We start from the raw sequence: 20,153 nt of genomic DNA, 5'->3' as shown, positions 1-20,153 counted from the left end.
GCTAAATTATAAGACACCTGTTCAGAATAATCTATTAATTGTACAGATATTATCAACAGTGACTTTCTGCTGTTCTCCATGGAATATATTTGTAAAACTAGGAGAAAACAGATCACATCAAATGTAATGCTTCATTTAGTACACAATGTCTCTCGCTCTCGCCTGTCACATTTGTTGCAGAATAGATCTAATTTGCTCCTGCTTTTTCTATATTACGACACATTTGTTTAGATAATGAAGGTACATTTGTGTATTTGCACTGCATCAATCTGCACACAACTTCTTTATAAGATAAAGCGCCTGAAAATTTGTTTTTGGAAGGAAAATTAAAGACGAAATATCACAACAGAAGCCTGTCATGAAAGAGGTATTGAGGCTGCCATTACTGAGTATTTCTGAAAAAGCTGATTGCCTGGCTGTCTCTGGTTTCAGTATTTTCTGTGTTACTAGAGTTCTGACTTCACTGTGATAAAAATGCCAAACCTGCATGCTGTGGTTCCTCCTGCTGATCCATACATCACAGCAGGATACATGGGATCCATGGGCCAGCAGGAGGAACTACAGTACATGGTACAGATCTGGGAAATCAACACTCCTTGAAATGTGTCAGATTCTGCGTTTCTTCATTACTGGAGAGAGAGGTGAATATTATTTGTTTTCTTTTCAGGGGGCCATTTACTTTTAATCTGTAATTTAGTGACAGATTTATTTTAATGCCCAACTTCAGTGAAAAATAAGATAAATATGAATAACCCACTAAATTAAATATTTAATGATAATTTTGCTGCAATATTCAACTTCAATCCAGAGATTTCCTCTGCAGAACTTTATTTCTATTGCTAAATGTCCTAAGTCTGATGGCCAGGCCAGCATCATTTAACCCACTTCCTCTGAGCCCAAGTCATCCTGGACCCGCTTCAGCCCGTGTCTGGAAAGTGATAGGGGAAGCAGCACAGTAATGAGCTTATCTCTCTGTCATTCTACTTTCTCCTCCTATCAGCATGCTTCTTGTCAGCAAATGAACTGATTGGCTCATTCTGCTATACAGAGACTGCAAGATACCAATTCTATGTTAAATTCAGGTACTTACATGCTTTGCATTTAAAATATGAATTTATTGGTGTATATATGATTACATAGCTGCATTAAAGTAGAACTATGTCCTCCCAAAAAAAAAGATTTGCTGCAGCACTTAACAATGGATGCAACTGCATGTACAGTTTTCTTATAATCTTTTTTCTAAGTCCCACAAATACCTATTGATCCTGCCAGTAGAGTCCATGTAATGTGGCTTCCTGTGATGGTGTGGCAATAATACAGCACTACTTCTGAATGCAGAGCAGGGTTGCAACTTTCATGCACGCTGTGCTTGCTTGTAGGGGAATGACAAAAAAAACACAGAGGGCATGGCTATTAGCATTGTTATGGCTGATTTTCAAGCCTATAGCTCAGGGTGCTCAACCTTTTGAACAACGAGGGCCACTAACATGATTTGGTAACTGGCCGCGAGTCACAATGAAATAAAATGGTTCAGAATTTCACATTTTTTAAATTTGAATAGCATAATGAACATTTTCCTCCTGCAGTCACTGAATGCTAGCAGGAGGGAGAGGAGGAGAAGGTGGATTTCAGCAGTTGCAAGAGGAAGATGGAGAGGATCGGTTCCTGTATATGCCGGCCTCATCGCTCCTCCTGTCCATGTGTAAAACAGAATGTGACAGGAAGGCCACATGAGCTGCTTGGAGCATGGAGTAGAGTCGCCATTGTGACCGCTGATGCTACACCAGTGGTTTGGGGTTTGTGTAAAAACACGTCTCAACTGTGGGGTTTTACTTGAGTATAGCAGACATGTGCAGGTCCCATCAAGAGGGAAGACTCAGGATGAAGCTGCTAGCTAGCTCTGAGGAAGAAGGGATCACCCTTCGAAACACGTCAGATTCATCCTGAGAGTCTTCTCTCTCAATGGAACCCACACATGTCTACTATCCCAGTGTGTTGATGTTGGATTTCATATGTTTTTATTATTGCTACTTTTGTGAGTATATATCTCAATTCAATAAATTCACCCTGTACCAGGGGCGGACTGACCATTTGGAAACTCGGCACTGCCCAAGGGCCCGGGGTCAGTAGGGGGCCCCATGAGATGCCCCTGGTACCTTTTTCATAGGCTTTTTTGAGTTTGGGCAAGGACACAGGGGCCCCATGATCCCCTATTGCCCGGGGGCCCCATGAGTTGTCAGTCCGCCCCTGCCCTGTACTTACTGAGGTAATGTGCAAGGTTGGTGTGCTTTTGTTTTTGTTCTTCGTTACAGCTGTTATTGGACTTCTCCAGCCTTGTGTTTGAGCTGCACAACCTATGATCGGCCACTGGATGAACTTTCATATATGGTTCAACCCGCTGAATTCTGATCTGGGTCTCTGAACGCAGGAGGTTTTGTTTCTTTTTCCACTGTGGGGTTTTACTGCCCCCAAACTACAAAAGTAAGTGAGCCCTTACTGTCCTGAGCCCCCTATAAGGCAGCTTTCACACTGAAAGCACACCTGCAGGTTATCTGTGCTTTGCATTGACTTCTATTATATCTTGTGGTTGTAGTATTCTTTCAGAGAGGGCACTAAATGTGCAGGATATAATAGAAGTCTATGGCTCAGTGCAGCTAACCTGGAGGAAAACTGCAGGTGTGCTACACCCGTGGATCAGTGTGATAGCAGCCTAACAGTTGTTAACCTTAAGTGTTAATATGCCCATAGCAAAAGCACGGTGCATGTGATGTTTAATACACTGACCTTATTTTATTCATCCAACTTCTGCTGGCATTGATCTTTGTCTCCAGGCAAAGTGCACTTGGTATCATTCCACCTTGGACAGGAGCTGGTGCTGTAGAGGAAGCATCAGCTTATGCAACTCCTTCTTCCTCCGCAGCCACCTGCTTCCTCCACTGCCAGTGCCAGCACAATGTCTTCTTATGCTTTGGGATGGCAAGTCCACAAGCCCAGATTGCAATGAAAGGTCTGGGCATACACTTCTCTGGTTTGAGGTTAAGAGCCACATCAGAGGGCTCCGGGGGCCACATGTTGAGCACCCTTGCTGTAGCTTGTCAGTCAGCACCTGGACACACCTAGCCCTGCTCATTGCTTTATGGATTGACAGCACTGCCTCTGTTCTAAAAAACCTCCCACTGTGAGCTACAGTGTCTGGGAGGGGGAACATATGAGACACAAATGAAGGAGGATTAGGCGCAGTTAGGGAAGGTTAAAAAAAAATGTTTATATTATAAGGCTTGTGCATCACATAGTAACTAGATGTGGTACTTGTTTAGACAATTGTTTAGGAGCCTTTAGTTGCACTTTAATTTGTATATCTACTTAGTATTCAGCTTTAAGAATATGTAAGGTTTTTATTTGTTCTAATGGTTTAATAAATACCCTGTTCAGATTTATTATTCTAAACTAAAAAAATTTACAAATTTGTAAAAAAAATGGTGTTACTTTCTTAAAAAAAAGGAAAAGGTTAAGATTTTTTTTAAAGGGGTATTGTTCTGTGGCCCTAACATACTTCCTATCCTAGGGTGACAACACTGTTTTCTCATAGATACAGTATGATGAGTGGGTGTTGTCACCCACAGACAGCGTTGCTACTAGTATGATCACCGGGTGATAATAAAGGGAAAAAAAAAAAAAACGAAATGCAGCCACCACATATAAGGACTGGTAAGCTGCAATACAATACATTTTGTTCTTGGGATTAGATACTGTGGGGCAGATCTACTAAAACTGGAGCACAGAGAATCTGGCGCAGCTGTTCATAGTGACCAATAAGCTGCTAGGTGTTATTGTCAAAGCTTCACTGAACAAGCTGGATTTAGAAGCTGATTGGTTACTATGGACAGCTGCACCAGATTCTCTGGGCTCCAGTTTTAGTAAATCTCACTCAGTATGTTTAAAAATCTGGATTCCCACTGACTCTTAGCCCCGGTTCACATATATGTGGCCGTGCGGGCTGCGTTTTGATTCCATTCATTTGAATGGACTCCCATGACCGTGACATGCAGGGAAGAAGTCCCTGCACTTCTTCTGAAAACGCAGCCCACACGGGAACCTCGGTTCCCAGAATGGTTGGGTTTTCCAATGCGGGCAGCGTGCCATTAGAACTCATGGCATCCACCCGCGGGTCTGCAATTCTCTGTGCGGGTGGTGCGGCTGCACGGATTTTCGTGCGGATCTGCAGCGGCACCACCTGCACAGATGTGAACCTAGCTTTAGAGCACACACTTTTTGTGCACTCACTAGTGAATGAGCTAGGGGTCATATGAACCACTGTTTACTTGGGAGTTTTGTGTGTTCCCACCAAGCTTTGTGTGTTGCAGCTACTAGTGTCACATTCTCTGTAATATACATCATTAAATAATACAACTAACATAATGGCCACAGCAGTGTGCAGACCAGAGAACGCAGCACAGAGATCCCCCTAACAGAGTCCCTGAAATATAGAAGAAAGTGTCAGGGGGTTTAAATCTCCAGCATCCACTAAGACCCAAAACATCAGTTTTGAGTGGCCTGATATTTTAGGATGAAGATGCGCAAAAATCTTCAACTTTACCAAGTAATACCATCCAGGGTGAAGATTTGCACTAATGCTAAGTACACCGCCCCACTACATGTCTGCTTACCTCATGGATTCCGAAGTGTGCATAGGAATCAAAGTAATAATCTCTTGAGGTCATCTCCTCTGGATTTAACAGTTTGGCCATTTTGCCTCTCCCCGGACAGCTTGGTTGAATAGGGGTGTGTATGACATTCTGAGTTGATTGTATAGGTTTCGGGATTACCACTGGCTGAACAGGCTGCGAAGGACCGCCGCAAACCTACAAGAAAAAAGTCATAAAAACGTGTTGAAATTTGAGAATGACTCCATCGCCAGTAAGGTTTGTAGTCACCAATGGTACAGGGCTGACATACTGTGGTAATGAGATCAAGAGTAGCTAAACCTGTCAGATCTTGCTGAATTCAGAGAAATTTATTTTAAGATAGGTCTATACTTAATCACTAAAATCGCATGTAAAATTTGAAATGCACACATCATAGAGCCCCATGGAAGAATGTTAATGGAGACCCCCAATCCCCCCAATGACCGATTTGCACAATACTCACAGTTTTGCCAAATTGGTGGCCAGCAGCCCATACTGCAAACATTCAGAATGTACCCTCTATATTGACTTTCAGTGAAATTTACCCTTTACAGTAATGCCTAATTAAATGACCCACCTTTATGTTGGATCTCAGTAAAACTGCCCCCTTTGCATTGTCTTTCAGTTGAATTTCTCCCTTTACATTAGAGATTAGTGTAGTAGCCCCTTTTACCTTAGCATTCAGTGAAATTATAAATCCCTGTAATAGAACAGGCCACTTTTCATTAGCTGTAAGTGGAATTTCATCCTTTTTAAATTCTCTTAGTGGAACGGCTTCTTTTCAATGGTTTTCAGTGGTGTAAATGATCATATACAATGACTTTTAGAGGAAGAGAATACTGTTCATTGGTGTTCAGTGCCTAAATGGGCTCTTTTTTATCTTGGTGTTTACCGACAGAAGGACCTGCATTATAAATGGTTAAAATGTCCCCTATTACATTGGTGTCAATGTACTGTAGTTACTTGCTACTGTACAGCAGTTCTGCTTGTATTTGCTGGTGTGTGAGTGGATAGATCCTTTCACACAGAGGCGTAACTAGAACCTTCAGGGCTCAGGTGCAAGAAACCATAACTGGCCCCCGGCCAGGGCCCTTTCCTCTGATCTCGGGGCACTTTACTCCCATTGTGGGACATTTATTACGGTCCTGCAGCGAGACCCTTTCATATGTTCTGCAGATGGTCCCCTTCCTGCTATTTTAGGGCAAGTGCGACCTTTGCTACCCTGGGAGTTCTGCCACTGGAGTCAGTGACTGCACTCTGTATGCTGTGCTGCACATTGCACACTTCTGATTACTGAACTCCCAGCATACAAAGTACAGAAGTCAGTAGTCTCCCCCACCCCTCTTCCATCACTGTTCACCTGTTGCACCCTATTTCCACCATTACACCACCAGCATCTCCAAACACCTTTTTTACCACTGTACCCTTCATGCACACCTCTGCCACCAGTGTATCCCTTTGCACACCTCTTCCACCACTGCACTCAACAGCACACTCTGACACTACCGCAGCCCCCCCCCCAACACACACACACACACACACACTCTCTGCCACCACTGTATACCACATGCACACCTCTGCCATCATTGTACCCTCCCGTTTCCCCCTGCACACCTCTACCATCAATGCACCCCTTTGCACACCTCCTCCACCACTGCACTCTCTGCACACCTCTGCCACAAATGTACCCTTTGCTCACCTCTGCCAGCATTGTACACCTTTTTCATACCTTTACCACCAATGTACCCCCTTCCCCCTGCACACTTTTTCACCACTGTACTTTATACACACCCACACCTCTGCCACCACTGTACCCCTTCACACACCTCTGCCACCACTGAACTACCTGCACACCTCTGCCACCACTGTATCCCTTCACACACCTCTGCCACCACTGTACCCCTTCACACACCTCTGCCACCACTGTACCCCTTCACACACCTCTGCCACCACTGAACTCCCTGCACACCTCTGCCACCACTGTACCCCTTCACACACCTCTGCCACCACTGTACCCCTTCACACACCTCTGCCACCACTGTACCCCTTCACACACACCTCTGCCACCACTGTATCCCTTCACACACCTCTGCCACCACTGTACCCCTTCACACACCTCTGCCACCACTGTACCCCTTCACACACCTCTGCCACCACTGAACTCCCTGCACACCTCTGCCACCACTGTACCCCTTCACACACCTCTGCCACCACTGTACCCCTTCACACACCTCTGCCACCACTGTACCCCTTCACACACACCTCTGCCACCACTGTACCCCTTCACACACCTCTGCCACCACTGAACTCCCTTCACACACCTCTGCCACCACTGTACCCCTTCACACACACCTCTGCCACCACTGTACCCCTTCACACACCTCTGCAACCACTGAACTCCCTTCACACACCTCTGCCACCACTGTACCCCTTCACACACACCTCTGCCACCACTGTACCCCTTCACACACCTCTGCCACCACTGAACTCCCTGCACACCTCTGCCACCACTGTACCCCTTCACACACCTCTGCCACCACTGTACCACTTCACACACCTCTGCCACCACTGTACCCCTTCACACACCTCTGCCACCACTGTATCCCTTCACACACCTCTGCCACCACTGTACCCCTTCATACACCTCTGCCACCACTGAACTCCCTGCACACCTCTGCCACCACTTTTTCACCCACACCAAACATCTCTGTATTATTATACCTTCTCATATACCTTTCACAAGCCCCCCACCCCCCCTCAGCACACCTTTGCCACAACTGTAGAAACCTCAAACACCTCTACACCCCTTGAGCAAAACTGTACTACAACTGTATTCTAACCTCTGGTATCCTCATGCCCCTTTGCACAACTTTGTCACCACTGTACCCCCTTACATACCTCTGCACCCTCCCCCCCGCCACATACCTCTGTTACAACTGCACTCCCACTATAAACATTAGTTATCAATACCCCCTTTCCCTCCTGCAAAACTCTATATACCCTGTAACACACCACTGCTGCCTCTGTTCCCCTCACAAACACCTATACACACTGTACCCCTCCCTTGCATACAGTATCTCTTCCACAACTGCAATTCTCTGCACTCCTATGCCACCCCTGTGTCCCCTGCCACCAGTGCACTTCCCCCACCCCAACCTCTGCCACCAATGTTCCCCCTGCATACCTCTGTACCCCCCACAACTCAGTAACCCCTAACACAACAGTTACACTTTGTCAATACTGTACACCCCCCCAGTTACGCTTTGTCAATATTGTACACCCCCCCAGTTACGCTTTGTCAATACTGTACACCCCCCCAGTTACGCTTTGTCAATACTGTACACCCCTCCCCAGCTCACAGTGCCCATTTCTTCTTTCCACCTCCAGACCGCCATCCTATAGTGTAGACCGCACCATGCAATACAAACAAAATAAAGCACGCTGCTCTGCTGTGGAGGGTGCGGGGCTAGACCCTTCAGCTGTATCCTACTCAGAAGCAATCCCCTACCAATGCCACAGACTCAGTGTCGGGTCGACATGGAGACCAGGGGAGACATCAAGCAAATGTGTATACACACTGCTGGAAATCAGGACCCAGCCCGGGACAAAAATGTTGCAAGACAATGGGCCAATAAACACGACTGTCCCAACAAATCTGCGGCAGTTGGTAAGTATGCATTACACAGGCATGGTCCATTGTTGTCACCATCAGGAAAACCACCCTAGAAAATGCCATTGAGAATCCCCTGTGTAGTTTAGGCCTCTTCAGCTGTACAACCAATCGCTAGGCCCAAACACTGTCACAAAATGAAAAGAGTGATGCCACTGCTCTCTGTCAGCTCTGACATCTACTATTTTGCAGTGGCAGTGACTCCGATGAAGGAAGGAGCACAATGAAGATGAATAGAAGTGGGTCAGGGAGTGGGCCTCAAAATTACTCTGTCACTTTGCCCTGATTAACCTTCCTAGTAGTCTGATTATGTCAGTATTTCTGTGCTCAGAGCGGTACATTTTTTTGCAAGGAAATATGTAGTTTTTTTTATTGTAGGCCTGTAATTTTTAGGAATAACTCACTGAAATCTGTCCAAACAAGAGTCTAGTAAACATCCCGGGTATGTTAAAATTTGAAACACGAAATCATAAATTATAATTTAATAAATAATCATAAATAATAATAATATAATAATAATACATTTAATTCAATAATACAATCAAACCAAAAACACTGAAATTTTAAATATAGCGGCAAGTTCGCACATCACTGAGCAAAGTTGCAAAATCGTTTTCAGTGTCTGATGACGAATTTCCCCAAAAATCATTATCACTCAATTCTGCAAGTGGCTCTAATTTACTATCACTGTTCTCTAGCTGGTCTAAAACCACTTTTGACCTAAAGGGACGCTTTTTGGACGCCATGGACGTTTCTCGGTTTCCAGGCAGAAAGAACAGTAAAAATGCAGGCAGGGCACAGGACAAAGCACTCGGGACAAAATGTATGTGAAATGGTTTGATACAGTAATGTTTTACTATGTGATTTTAGTGTATTTAGTGAATGTCACTTTTTGACATTTCTATATTTCCCTCCAGTTCCGTCCCCGTACGTCCCAACATCTCAGGGAACGGAACCCGGAAGACAGATGCCGGCATCGGCTGGAGGACATTGCCGGGGACACTGCAGGGGGACATCGCAGGAGCAAAGGACAAGGTAAGTGAAGAAGAGATCCCGGAGCAACACTGCAGGGTATTCCCGAGTGTAGCTTGGGGTCACCGCTTGTGGTGCTGAAACTTTACCCCGAGCTACACTCGGGAATACCTCCAGAGAGGTTAAACAAAGTTACAGGGTCTATTTAAAGCAAAAGTAGGTAATATTAGGGTTAGTTCACACAAACAGCCAAAGGGAGGTAAAAATCTCCCAAAATGAGGGGAATTCCCCACCTGTTTGTCCCATGAACACATGTCAACATTGGAAGATTTCCCCTTACTTTTTGTTCTAGGGACACTTTTAAAATTCTGGATTTCCCCTCACGTTCTTTCTATGTGGCAATGATAACCAATACAAATAAAGAAGTGAACCTCCACAAAGTGGACACAGACATCAATAAAAACTTGTCATAGGGTCTGATTTGGAGGGTCGGCAAGCAGATCATGATCTACCCATCAACCGCAGGCAGTTGGCAGGTAAGTCATGAACACGGACCAGTACAAAGGCTAAAAAAGGTATGCCAAGGGCCAAAACAGCCGATATAAAGGGAATTAAAATTAGAATAACCCTGTATGAATATTGGCTACCATATGATTGCTGACTCACCCAATGAATAGCAAAAAATAGATGGGTGTGGTCACCAAAACTAATAATCTATATACATATGCATAGGGAAAAGAATTCCCCTAAAAGATATTTTCATATGGGACCAGGGGCGGACTGACCATTTGGGAACTCAGGCACTGCCCGAAGGCCCGGGGTCAGTAGGGGGCCCCATGAGATGCCCCTAATATCTTTCACAGGCTTTTTTGGGTATGGTTTGAGTGTGGGCGAGGACACAGGGGCCCCACAATCTCCTAATGCCTGGGGGCCCCATGAGTTGTCAGTCCACCCCTGTATGGGACCATGGAGCTTTATCAAAGAAAGGCTTTATTAGAAAAAGCAAATGTGCTTTGCACAAATAGACACACAGAAGCTGAGCACACCATCACATCAAGTATTATGCTCCAAAGCAGATCAATTTGGGTCCCCATTTTGGTAGCATGCTTGATGCTTGCCAGAATTCTATCACAAATTTTGGAAAATGGGTTGTTATATTTATGGGCACCATTACTGACTATCTAAGATACATGATGCATTTCATGTCCCATTAAGAAATAGTTATACTTCAAAATAGTTACACTTCATTCATTGTTGGGCCTTTTGTCCAATTTCTCTTTAAAAACGTTTTTTTTTCCACTTAAATACACTGAGCGCTTTTTTTAACAGCAAAATAATTGCAATGACAAGTTGACAAGGGAAAGAGAATGAGATCAAAGAGAATAAAGACAAAGAAGAGAGCGCTAAAAATAGAATCCTCAATGGGAATTGTATAATAGCATTTAGTGAAGCACAATACAAAAACCTCAAGAAATCCCGGTGTAAAATCTGACAACAAGCAGTGGAAAAATACAGCCTCTTCAGGATCCAAATTTTGTCAAGAGGGGTCAATAAAAAGGAACAAAAAGATCTAGAACAGATTCCCGAAGCACACAATGCCATTTTCTCCAACACCCACAACTATTGTCTTAATTGACAGTTCATTACAAAGCGTAGTCCAGCCCCTTCCCCCTGACATCTTTGAAAACCCACCAGCAAATGTATGGAAGAAGCCCGCCCAAAGGCCTACAGTGGTACCCTATGTTCCTAAATGTACAGGGTTTAAGACTGATCTGAAGTCTGAAGTTTATACAATGGGGCTGATAGGAGGTGTGAAGTGCATGTATTGGGGCTGAACCAGGGTCGGACTGACAACTCATGGGGCCCCCGGGCAATAGGGGATCATGGGGCCCCTGTATCCTTGCCCAAACTCAAAAAAGCCTAAAAAAAGGTACCAGGGGCATCTCATGGGGCCCCCTACTGACCCTGGGCCCTCGGGCAGTGCCCGAGTTTCCAAATGGTCAGTCCGCCCCTGGGCTGAACATATTTTGTGTGTGGACCATTTTATCAGTTTTTGCATTCAGTTGCACTGCTACTGGCAACAGTTAATTAATATCAAAAGTATTATTCAGTTATTATTAAAGTGCAGCACAGTGGTGAGGAGGTTAGCACTTCTGCCTAGCAGCACTAGGAGCTTCGGATCAAATCCCGACCACGACACTACCTGCCTGGAGTTTGCATGTTCTCCCTGTGCCTGCTTGGGTTTCCTCCCACGCTCCAAAGACTTTACTACCAGCATGGTATGGATCCTGTCTAAATTGGATCTAATACATGTAATGCATGAATGTGAGTTAGGGACCTTAGACTGTAAGCTCATTGAGGGCAGGGACTGAAGTGTATGTACTATATATATATATATATATATATGTAAAGCACTGTGTAAAATGACAATGCTATATACACACCTGTAATAAATAAATGAACCACTTGACCTCCAGAAGGTTTTTTTTGCTATTCAGCACTGTGCTACTGTAACTGGCAATTGCTCTGTCATGCAACACTGCACCCAAATTAAATTTAGATCATTTTTTTCACAAATCGAAATTTTTTTGGTGGTATTTAATCATCATTGTTTTTTTTATTTTATGAAAAATTAAAATTAAAACGTTTTACTTAGTTTATGTTATATAATTTTGCAAGCAAATACAAATAATCTTTCTCAATAAATTTAGGCAGAAATGTAGTCTGCTACATTTCTTTTGTAAAAATAACCCAAATCAGTGTATATTAATTAGTCTGTGTGAAAGGTATGAACTATGGTGTGTGTGAATATGTATATGTATATATATATATGTGTATGTATATATATATATATATATATATATATATATATATTTGAAAATTGATCAGTCATAATATGCTGACTGCCTATCTCATTTCTTGAGGCTGCAAAATGCCAGGACGGTACAAATACCCCCCAATGACCCTTTTTTTTTTAAATAAGAGGCATGGCAAATTTTTTGCAGTTGTAATTTTTTTGTCACAATTTTCTACTGTACTACTCTGTGGGGGTGATCAGGAATTTTTTTTTTATACTTGGATTGCTTGTTACAATGATGATCACTGTAACAGCAATTGTTTTAACTGAGTTCCTTTCAAGCATGACTCATTGTTTACTCTTGTAATGCTGTGATAGGCCCATAGTTATCACATGGTGCAGGGTGCTGTGATTGGCCCAGGTACCATGTGATCACTGGTGACCAACACAGATCACACACAGTAGTAAACAATTATGTCAGGAATGGATTCCTTTCATAACTATTGTTTACTATGTGACTGCACAGCAATCAAATGGTATCTGGACAGCTCACAGCTGCCTAATACTGAGCACCACAGGGAAGGCACGTGTAGCACTACCCCCTTGGGAGTTCCTGCAGTTTTGGGTCCCCCTATAGTCCTGCACAGCCAGGCAACACACATTTTCACTCACAGACTTGCATCCAGGAGTGACTAGTCCTTGAGCTTTGTTTGTGTAATTTTATTAGGGGATTGTAACTTGGATAGGGTAAGGGAAACTGAGAACCTGAGGACAACTTCCCGGAACTGTTTACAAGTGGTTACAGTAAAACATTCTCTTTTGGAGAGCTAGCCAGCATCTCCTGTAGTAGCACCCCAGACCCTAGATACATATCGAGCTGTTCTGGGTGAATCCCTGAGCAGGGGATCCAGTGTCTGCCATGTAAATGGTAAAACAGTCCTGGGTGGCAGGCTAATCCAGTTGCCCACTAGAGTGCCTCCTTCTCCTATTTGGCCCAGGGGGTGCAGGTCTATTCACTCAGTCTATCCCCTGTGCTGCTGGTGGGTCGGTGGCTGCTACCCGGCCTTTTAGCTGAGCTGTTCCTTCCCTGCCTCACAGGTGGTCCTTTCTCAGGGGGTCGGTGAAGACCTGAGCTTTCCTCCTTCCAAGGTCCTCTGCCTGTAGGTGAGCCCCTCTTCATCTGGGCCCTCTCACAGCCTACTGTCTTCCAGACTCACACCCTTCTCAACTCTCCTCCTCCCTGCTGCCGCCTGCTGAGCAAGCTCAGTAATCGTAAAGGCTGTCCTGGCCTCTTGCTAAGCCTCCTGTTGGGGATTGGCCAGAACCCTCCAAGAGTACAGACCAGCCACTCCTCAGATCCACCCACTGCTTCTAGATCTTTCTCCAAAGTTCTAGAGCAGGGGGCATTCCAGAGAGCTGGTCTACAGAGCATCTCAGCTCTGACCACAATTTGACCCCTGCTAGTTATCACACCCAGGCTGCTATTCAGCCCTCCTAGCTAACAATTAGAGTCTAGGTCCCCCTTGCTGACTAGGAGGGTGCTACATAAGCAGTGAGCATGAGCTCCGTGACGTGCCTGGGGAGCCGCCCTCCAGCAACAAATGTACTATTGCTGGTTGGCAATGAGTTTAACTTGCCATTGGCAGCACAATTATGAATTCACAAATTGAAAACAAATAAAGAAAATGTGGTATTGTCCACCAGCATGCTGGATGTCTAATGCTTTTGGCCATACATTAGTAGAATTTTGTTCTAATTTTTTTTAAGAATCATTCGCTTTTTTAACGGATTGTGGGGCTGAATCAACAATACAATTTAATTTGGAAAAGACTGCTGACCCTTAATCTAAAAACAAAACAGCATCCCTGTAGTGCATTTTATATCAGAATGCCATGTTGAATGCAGTCATTTTGGGGACTTGCAGGGCCCTTTTATTACAGTGTATCTATAGCCAAAAGTATATAACCAAAAATGTGGGTGATTTCCCCGTAAATCCTGTCTAGAAGACACAACTGAAAGTGAGAGGAAATCACGCAAAAGAAATGCCTCCATAGATTATAGCAGAATAGGTGTTCCCATTGAAAGTTTGAGGACACCTGTTATGGTTCCACTGTAAAATATAGGCCTTTTTATCACTTATTGACCTTAATGACTGTGGTCACTTTAAAGCTAAACTCTACTTGCCTATTTAGGAAAAAGTAACAGGTTTGCTTGCTAGTCTGCTCTCTCTAACACACACTCCCTTGCTTACCCGTTTATCTGTTGGAGCAATTAGAAAAACTTTGTAGCAAGTCCCCCTCTTCATAATGGCAGTCAATCACCAGCCCTGAGCAATGTCACATGGACGCAGGGAGAAAATTTTATATAAATTCTGACACACAGATCACAGATAACCAGGAATTAACATTTTTGCCTGGACAAGCGAAGTTCATGTTAACTGTAGCCACTTAAGCTCCGCAAGATTTTACCCAGCTTCATGGCCAGGCCATTTTTTGCTGTATGGCACGGCGTTACTTTAACTGATAATTGCTTGTCTTGCAGCGCTATACCCGAATGATTTTTATGTCATTTTTGTTTTCACACAAATAGAACTTTGTTTTGGTGATATTTGATCACCACTGTTTTTTTAGAATTTTTATTATATAAACAAAAAAAAGTTTGAAAAAAATAATTATTTTTTTTAAACTTTCTGCTATAAAACATTCAGTAAAAAAATTGAAAATCTAAATTCTTCATAAATTTAGGCCAAAATGTATTCTGCTGCATGTCTTTGGTAAAACAAAATCCCAGTAAGCGTATACTAATTGGATGTTTTGAAAGTTAAAAGTGTCTACAAGCCACACAGATACGAACGGGAACGATCCGGAAGTGAGCCTGATTTTGCACTCTCCAGTTTTAGCAAATAAACCCCTATAAGTCACCGCACTCACACCAAAAACCTTATGTAAATACCTATATACTCTTACATTTTCATGTTCAGGAGGGACAAATAAAAATACCTAAGACCTATAGTAACCATCACCCTGCCCTAGGTCAAGCAAGAAAAGAAAACTTCAGCAGTGGATTACCTGGCTCCAGGACTGTGTTGGGCAGTGCAGGCAGCAGGAGAGGTAAATATTCCTTTGCTTCCTTGTAGGTACCACATTAGTAAAATACTAGTAATACTAGAGTAAGCGACAGATTTGTTATTATTCAGATAATCACTATTAAAACTGACCACATAATATAATCCAGGGGCGGACTGACCATTTGGAAACCCGGGCACCGCCCGGGTGCCCGGGGTCAGTAGGGGGCCCCATGAGATGCCCCTGGTACCTTTTTCATAGGCTTTTTTTGAGTTTGGGCAAGGACACAGGGGCCCCATGATCCCCTATTGCCGGGGGCCCCATGAATTGTCAGTCCGCCCCTGATATAATCCCAGCTATTAACAATTCTTTTTAGCAAGGTGTTGATTTTGTAAGCAATGTCATCAGTCAAAGAGTGTGGATTACAAGCCTACAGACCCCAAGCCTCTCCCCATTCCACACCTCACATTAGTGATCCTGTCACTTGCGGCAACTCACTCACAACAGAACTGCTAAAGAGACTATTCACCTGCTTTCATGGCCTTGCTCCCATGCTGACTAAGGCTCCATTCACATTTGTGTAACTTCAAAATCGAGCGATTTTCATTGCAACTTTACAGTGCAACTTAATCTGAGTTTGATGCAACTTTGACACAATTTTGATGCAACTTTGGATGAGTATGACTTTCAGTGCAACTTTGGCTTTGACCAAGGATGTGCAGTTCAAAGTCGCACTCAAGTTGCATGTATATCATTCAGGTGCAACTTTCTTGCGACTTTGGATGTTTTACATTGAAGTCTATGGCCCTCAAATTGCATGAAAGTCAGACCAAAGTAGTACAGGAACTACTATGAAGTCGCTGAGACTTGAAGTTGCACAGGTAAGAATGGTAACAAGTCGCACAAGGGTGAATAGGCTCTAAATCAGTGAGGTGCTGCCCCTTCCCTTGCTGACTGGTAATATTCTATTATTTCTATTAGTGTTTCTGCCAGCAAGGTAGTGGTGTCAGAGCAATACCTTGCTGGTTCAGCCTTTGACTTAATGATACCATAAGAGCAAGACAGATCTCTCTTAGTGACAACCAAGAAGCTAAAGCATACATATGAAGCCACTCATCTGCACAAGTAACAGTATATAAAACATCTGGTCCCCATGAATCAGCAGGACTTTTCATACTGTACTTCAGGTTTCATTCTTTATGGCAGCGTTTTTCAACCACTGTGCCGCGGCACACTAGTGTGCCGTGAGATATTGTCTGGTGTGCCGTGGGAAAAATTGCAATTTCATCCGTAACATGTGGCCTCGGCTCACAAATAGACCAATCATTAGAACAGCAATGGGCAAACTACGGCCCGCGGGCCGTATACGGCCCGGCGGACCTTTTAATCCGGCCCGCGGAGCGTGATACTGTCAGGATGATCTGTCCCCCTCGACGTATCTGCGCATGTGCCGGAGATCGCTGATCGGCTGCTAATGCCTGAAACTGGCACATGCGCAGATACGTCGAGGGGGACAGATCCTCATAGGAGACAGATTTTCATGCTACACCGGAACGGCGAGAGGAACTATATGGGGGATGAATTACTATGGGGGATGAATTACTATAGGGGGGATGAATTACTATGGGGGATGAATTACTATATGGGGGATGAATTACTATGGGGGATGAATTACTATATGGGGGATTAATTACTATGGGGGATGAATTACTATGGGGGATGAATTACTATATGGGGGATAAATTACTATATGGGGGATTAATTACTATGCTTACTATGGGGGAATATTACTATACTTACTATGGATGACACATACACATCATTCATCTACTCTTGGTCCGGCCCCCGGGTCCAATATATGAACCCATTGCGGCCCTCAAGTCAAAAAGTTTTTCAATAAATTTTTTTAACATTTTCTAATGGTGGTGTGCCTCGTGATTTTTTTCATGAAAAAAGTGTGCCTTTGCACAAAAAAGGTTGAAAAACACTGCTTTATGGTAGAGGGAAAACACAGAAACACACAGCATGGCTCCCAATGACTTTCATAGAAGGTAGGCATTGACAACAAATTATCCTGGGTGCAAAGCGTTAGATATCAGCTGATTAGCAAGCCTTCCAGTCTCAGTGACGTAACTGATTGATTATATCTAGATCTAAACAGCTTTGGTATTAAAAACTATATTAAGCCATTTATGTTTAGATTGGAGGTCCTCTGTAAGTAAAAGTAGTGATCAGCATCAGCCTTCGTCGCCTGCTGGTTATTACTCAGCAGTGCAGCTCAGGTCTCTCCAGCACATACTGTACATATGCCTAAATTAGGAACGCTTAAGTAGACTGCTGGACACTCATCCTGTGCCACATCAACAGGTTTGTTTGTCTGCTCATGTTGTGGATTTAGGTCTGTCTAACTTCTGTCTGTTTATGCCATGAACTACTCTTTTGAATTGTTTGGACTTTTGGAGTTTGTACTCAGCTTGTACAGTATATAGTCTGTCTATGTGTCTGGAACTAGCACTCTGTTAGGGTCAGTTTGTTTGCACCTGATCTGGCCATCAGCTTCCTAACTCTTCTAGTGTCTGCTGTTTGGTCTGTTCATTTGTCTGAGGACTTAAGTGTTAGTCAACTATTGTCCCTACTGACACAGATAGTCAACCTAAAGCTGTGACAATAAACCTGTGACTTTGAGAATTGTTTTCAACTAAATATAAGAATGCACTACAACAGCCATTCTCAACTAGGGCTTCTCTAGAGATTTCTAGGGGCTCCTTTGAACTGCAGCTGATCGACCTCCCATCTGATGGTGCCTGCAAGATCAATGGCATTTGACAGAGCCAGCAGTATCAAACCAATTATCTCTTTAGCTATCTGTAAGATGGGCAGTCTTCCCACTGGCCACAATGTAAGAAGGGCATTCTTCCTCCTGGTCACCAATGTAAGAGGGACATTCTTCCTCCTGGTCACCAATGTAAGAGGGGCATTCTTCCTCCTGGTCATCAATGTAAGAAGAAAATTCTACCTCCTGGTCACCAATGTAAGAGGGGCATTCTTCCTTCTGGTCATTCATGTAAGAGGGGCATTCTTCCCACTGTTCACCAATGTAAGAGGGGCATTCTTCCCACTGGTCATCAATGTAAGAGGGACATTCTTCCCACTGGTCACCAATGTAAGAGGGGCATTCTTCCTCCTGGTCACCAATGTAAGAGGGACATTCTTCTTCCTGATCACCAATGTAGGAGGGGCATTCTTCCCACTAATCACCAATGTAAGAGGTGCATTCTTCCCACTGCTCACTAATGTAAGAGGGACATTCTTCCCACTGCTCACTAATGTAAGAGGGGCATTCTTCCTTCTGGTCACCAATATAAGAGGGGCATTCTTCTCCTTGTCATTCAAGTAAGAGGGGCATTCTTCCCACTGGTCACCAATGTAAGAGGGGTATTCTTCCCACTGGTCACCAATGTAAGAGGGGCAATCTTCCCACTGGTCACCAATATAAGAGGGGCATTCTTCCCACTGTTCACCAATGTAAGAGGGACATTCTTCCCACTGGTCACCAATGTAAGAGAGGCATTCTTCCCACTGGTCACCAATGTAAGAGGGGCATTCTTCCCACTGGTCACTAATGTAAGAGGGGCATTCTTCCTTCTGGTCACAAATATAAGAGGGGCATTCTTCTCCTTGTCATTCAAGTAAGAGGGGCATTCTTCCCACTGGTCCCCAATGTAAGAGGGGTATTCTTCCCACTGGTCACCAATGTAAGAGGGGCAATCTTCCCACTGGTCACCAATGTAAGAGGGGCATTCTTCCTCCTGGTCACCAATATAAGAGGGGCATTCTTCCCACTGGTCACTAATGTAGGAGGGGCATTCTTCCCACTGCTCACTAATGTAAGAGGGACATTCTTCCTTCTGGTCACCAATGTAAGAGGGGCATTCTTCCCACTGGTTACCAATGTAAAAGGGGCATTCTTCCCACTGGTCACTAATGTAAAAGGGGCATTCTTCCCACTGGTCACTAATGTAAGAGGGGCATACTTCCTTCTGGTCACTAATGTAAGAGGGGCATCCTTCCCACTGGTCACCAATGTAAAAGGGGCATTCTTCCCACTGGTCACTAATATAAGAGGGGCATTCTTACCACTGGTCACTAATATAAGAGGGGCATACTTCCTATTGGGCACCAATGTAAATTACATTTTGCCCCCTGACCCCTAATAAATTGATTTCAGCAGGGGTTCTCTGAGACCTGAAAATTGTTTCAAAGGTTCCTCTTAGGTAAAAAGGTTGAGAAAGGCTGCACTAGTTATGTATTCATAGCCTCAGGGTTAAAACCCCATAGAGGCAGGTGAATCTATGGCAAATTCCTATGCATGTAGTGTCAGTATCATGTTACAAACATTCAACCTGCTTCACCTTCCCACAAGGCAGAAAACACAGTCTTTGATGGCGTCCTCATAAAGCAATGCAAACGTTTTATTAAAACAGACAGGTGTTTCATGCGCGATGTATATAAATTCAAGTCACATTCCTGGTGAGCTAAAAATAACCTGTGTCAATCCTCGTTTTCACAGCTGTTCTTTAACACTTTGCTGAAAAACCATTAGATATACATTACAAGCTTTTCTGTTTGCACTGCTCTAGTCTCAAAGGAAAAAGACCCATATGTCAACTAATGATCTGTCATTTTTCTTCTTTATGGTTGGTGTTTTATTTAAAAAAAAGGGTATTCATGTTATAACCACACATTTCAGGTTTCTTAAAAAAACAAACACTAACTGTAACAGTTATTATTGCTATAGTAAGAAGTGCAAAATCATATGAAAACCATAAGTCCTGCTAAAAGGCGAAAACATGTAGGTTTGTGTTGGCTGGACCGAGAAGGCACCACTGAAGCCAGGCTTAACTAAAGGGTATAATAGCTAACAGATTTTGTTGTGGATGATCAGTTCTTTCCCCAGCATTAAT

General features: G+C 43.8%; 1 protein-coding gene across 2 annotated transcripts in view; it reads right to left on the bottom strand.

Moving 5' to 3' along the window:
* Positions 1–20,153, bottom strand: part of PRMT8 (protein arginine methyltransferase 8) — a 225,389-nt gene that overhangs the window by 103,204 nt on the left and 102,032 nt on the right. For both annotated transcript variants that reach the window (XM_089679475.1, XM_089679474.1), the window contains exon 2: positions 4,668–4,862. In XM_089679475.1, the coding sequence (XP_089535601.1) occupies positions 4,668–4,862 (195 nt within the window). The remainder of the gene's footprint in view (positions 1–4,667; positions 4,863–20,153) is intronic.

This window comes from Staurois parvus, unplaced genomic scaffold (genome assembly GCF_062004578.1).
Source record: "Staurois parvus isolate SC_StPar_1 unplaced genomic scaffold, SC_StPar_1.0 ptg000225l, whole genome shotgun sequence".
NCBI classification, from domain to species: domain Eukaryota; kingdom Metazoa; phylum Chordata; class Amphibia; order Anura; family Ranidae; genus Staurois; species Staurois parvus.
Note: the sequence above shows the minus strand (reverse complement) of the source record. Positions and strands in the feature narration are given on the sequence as shown.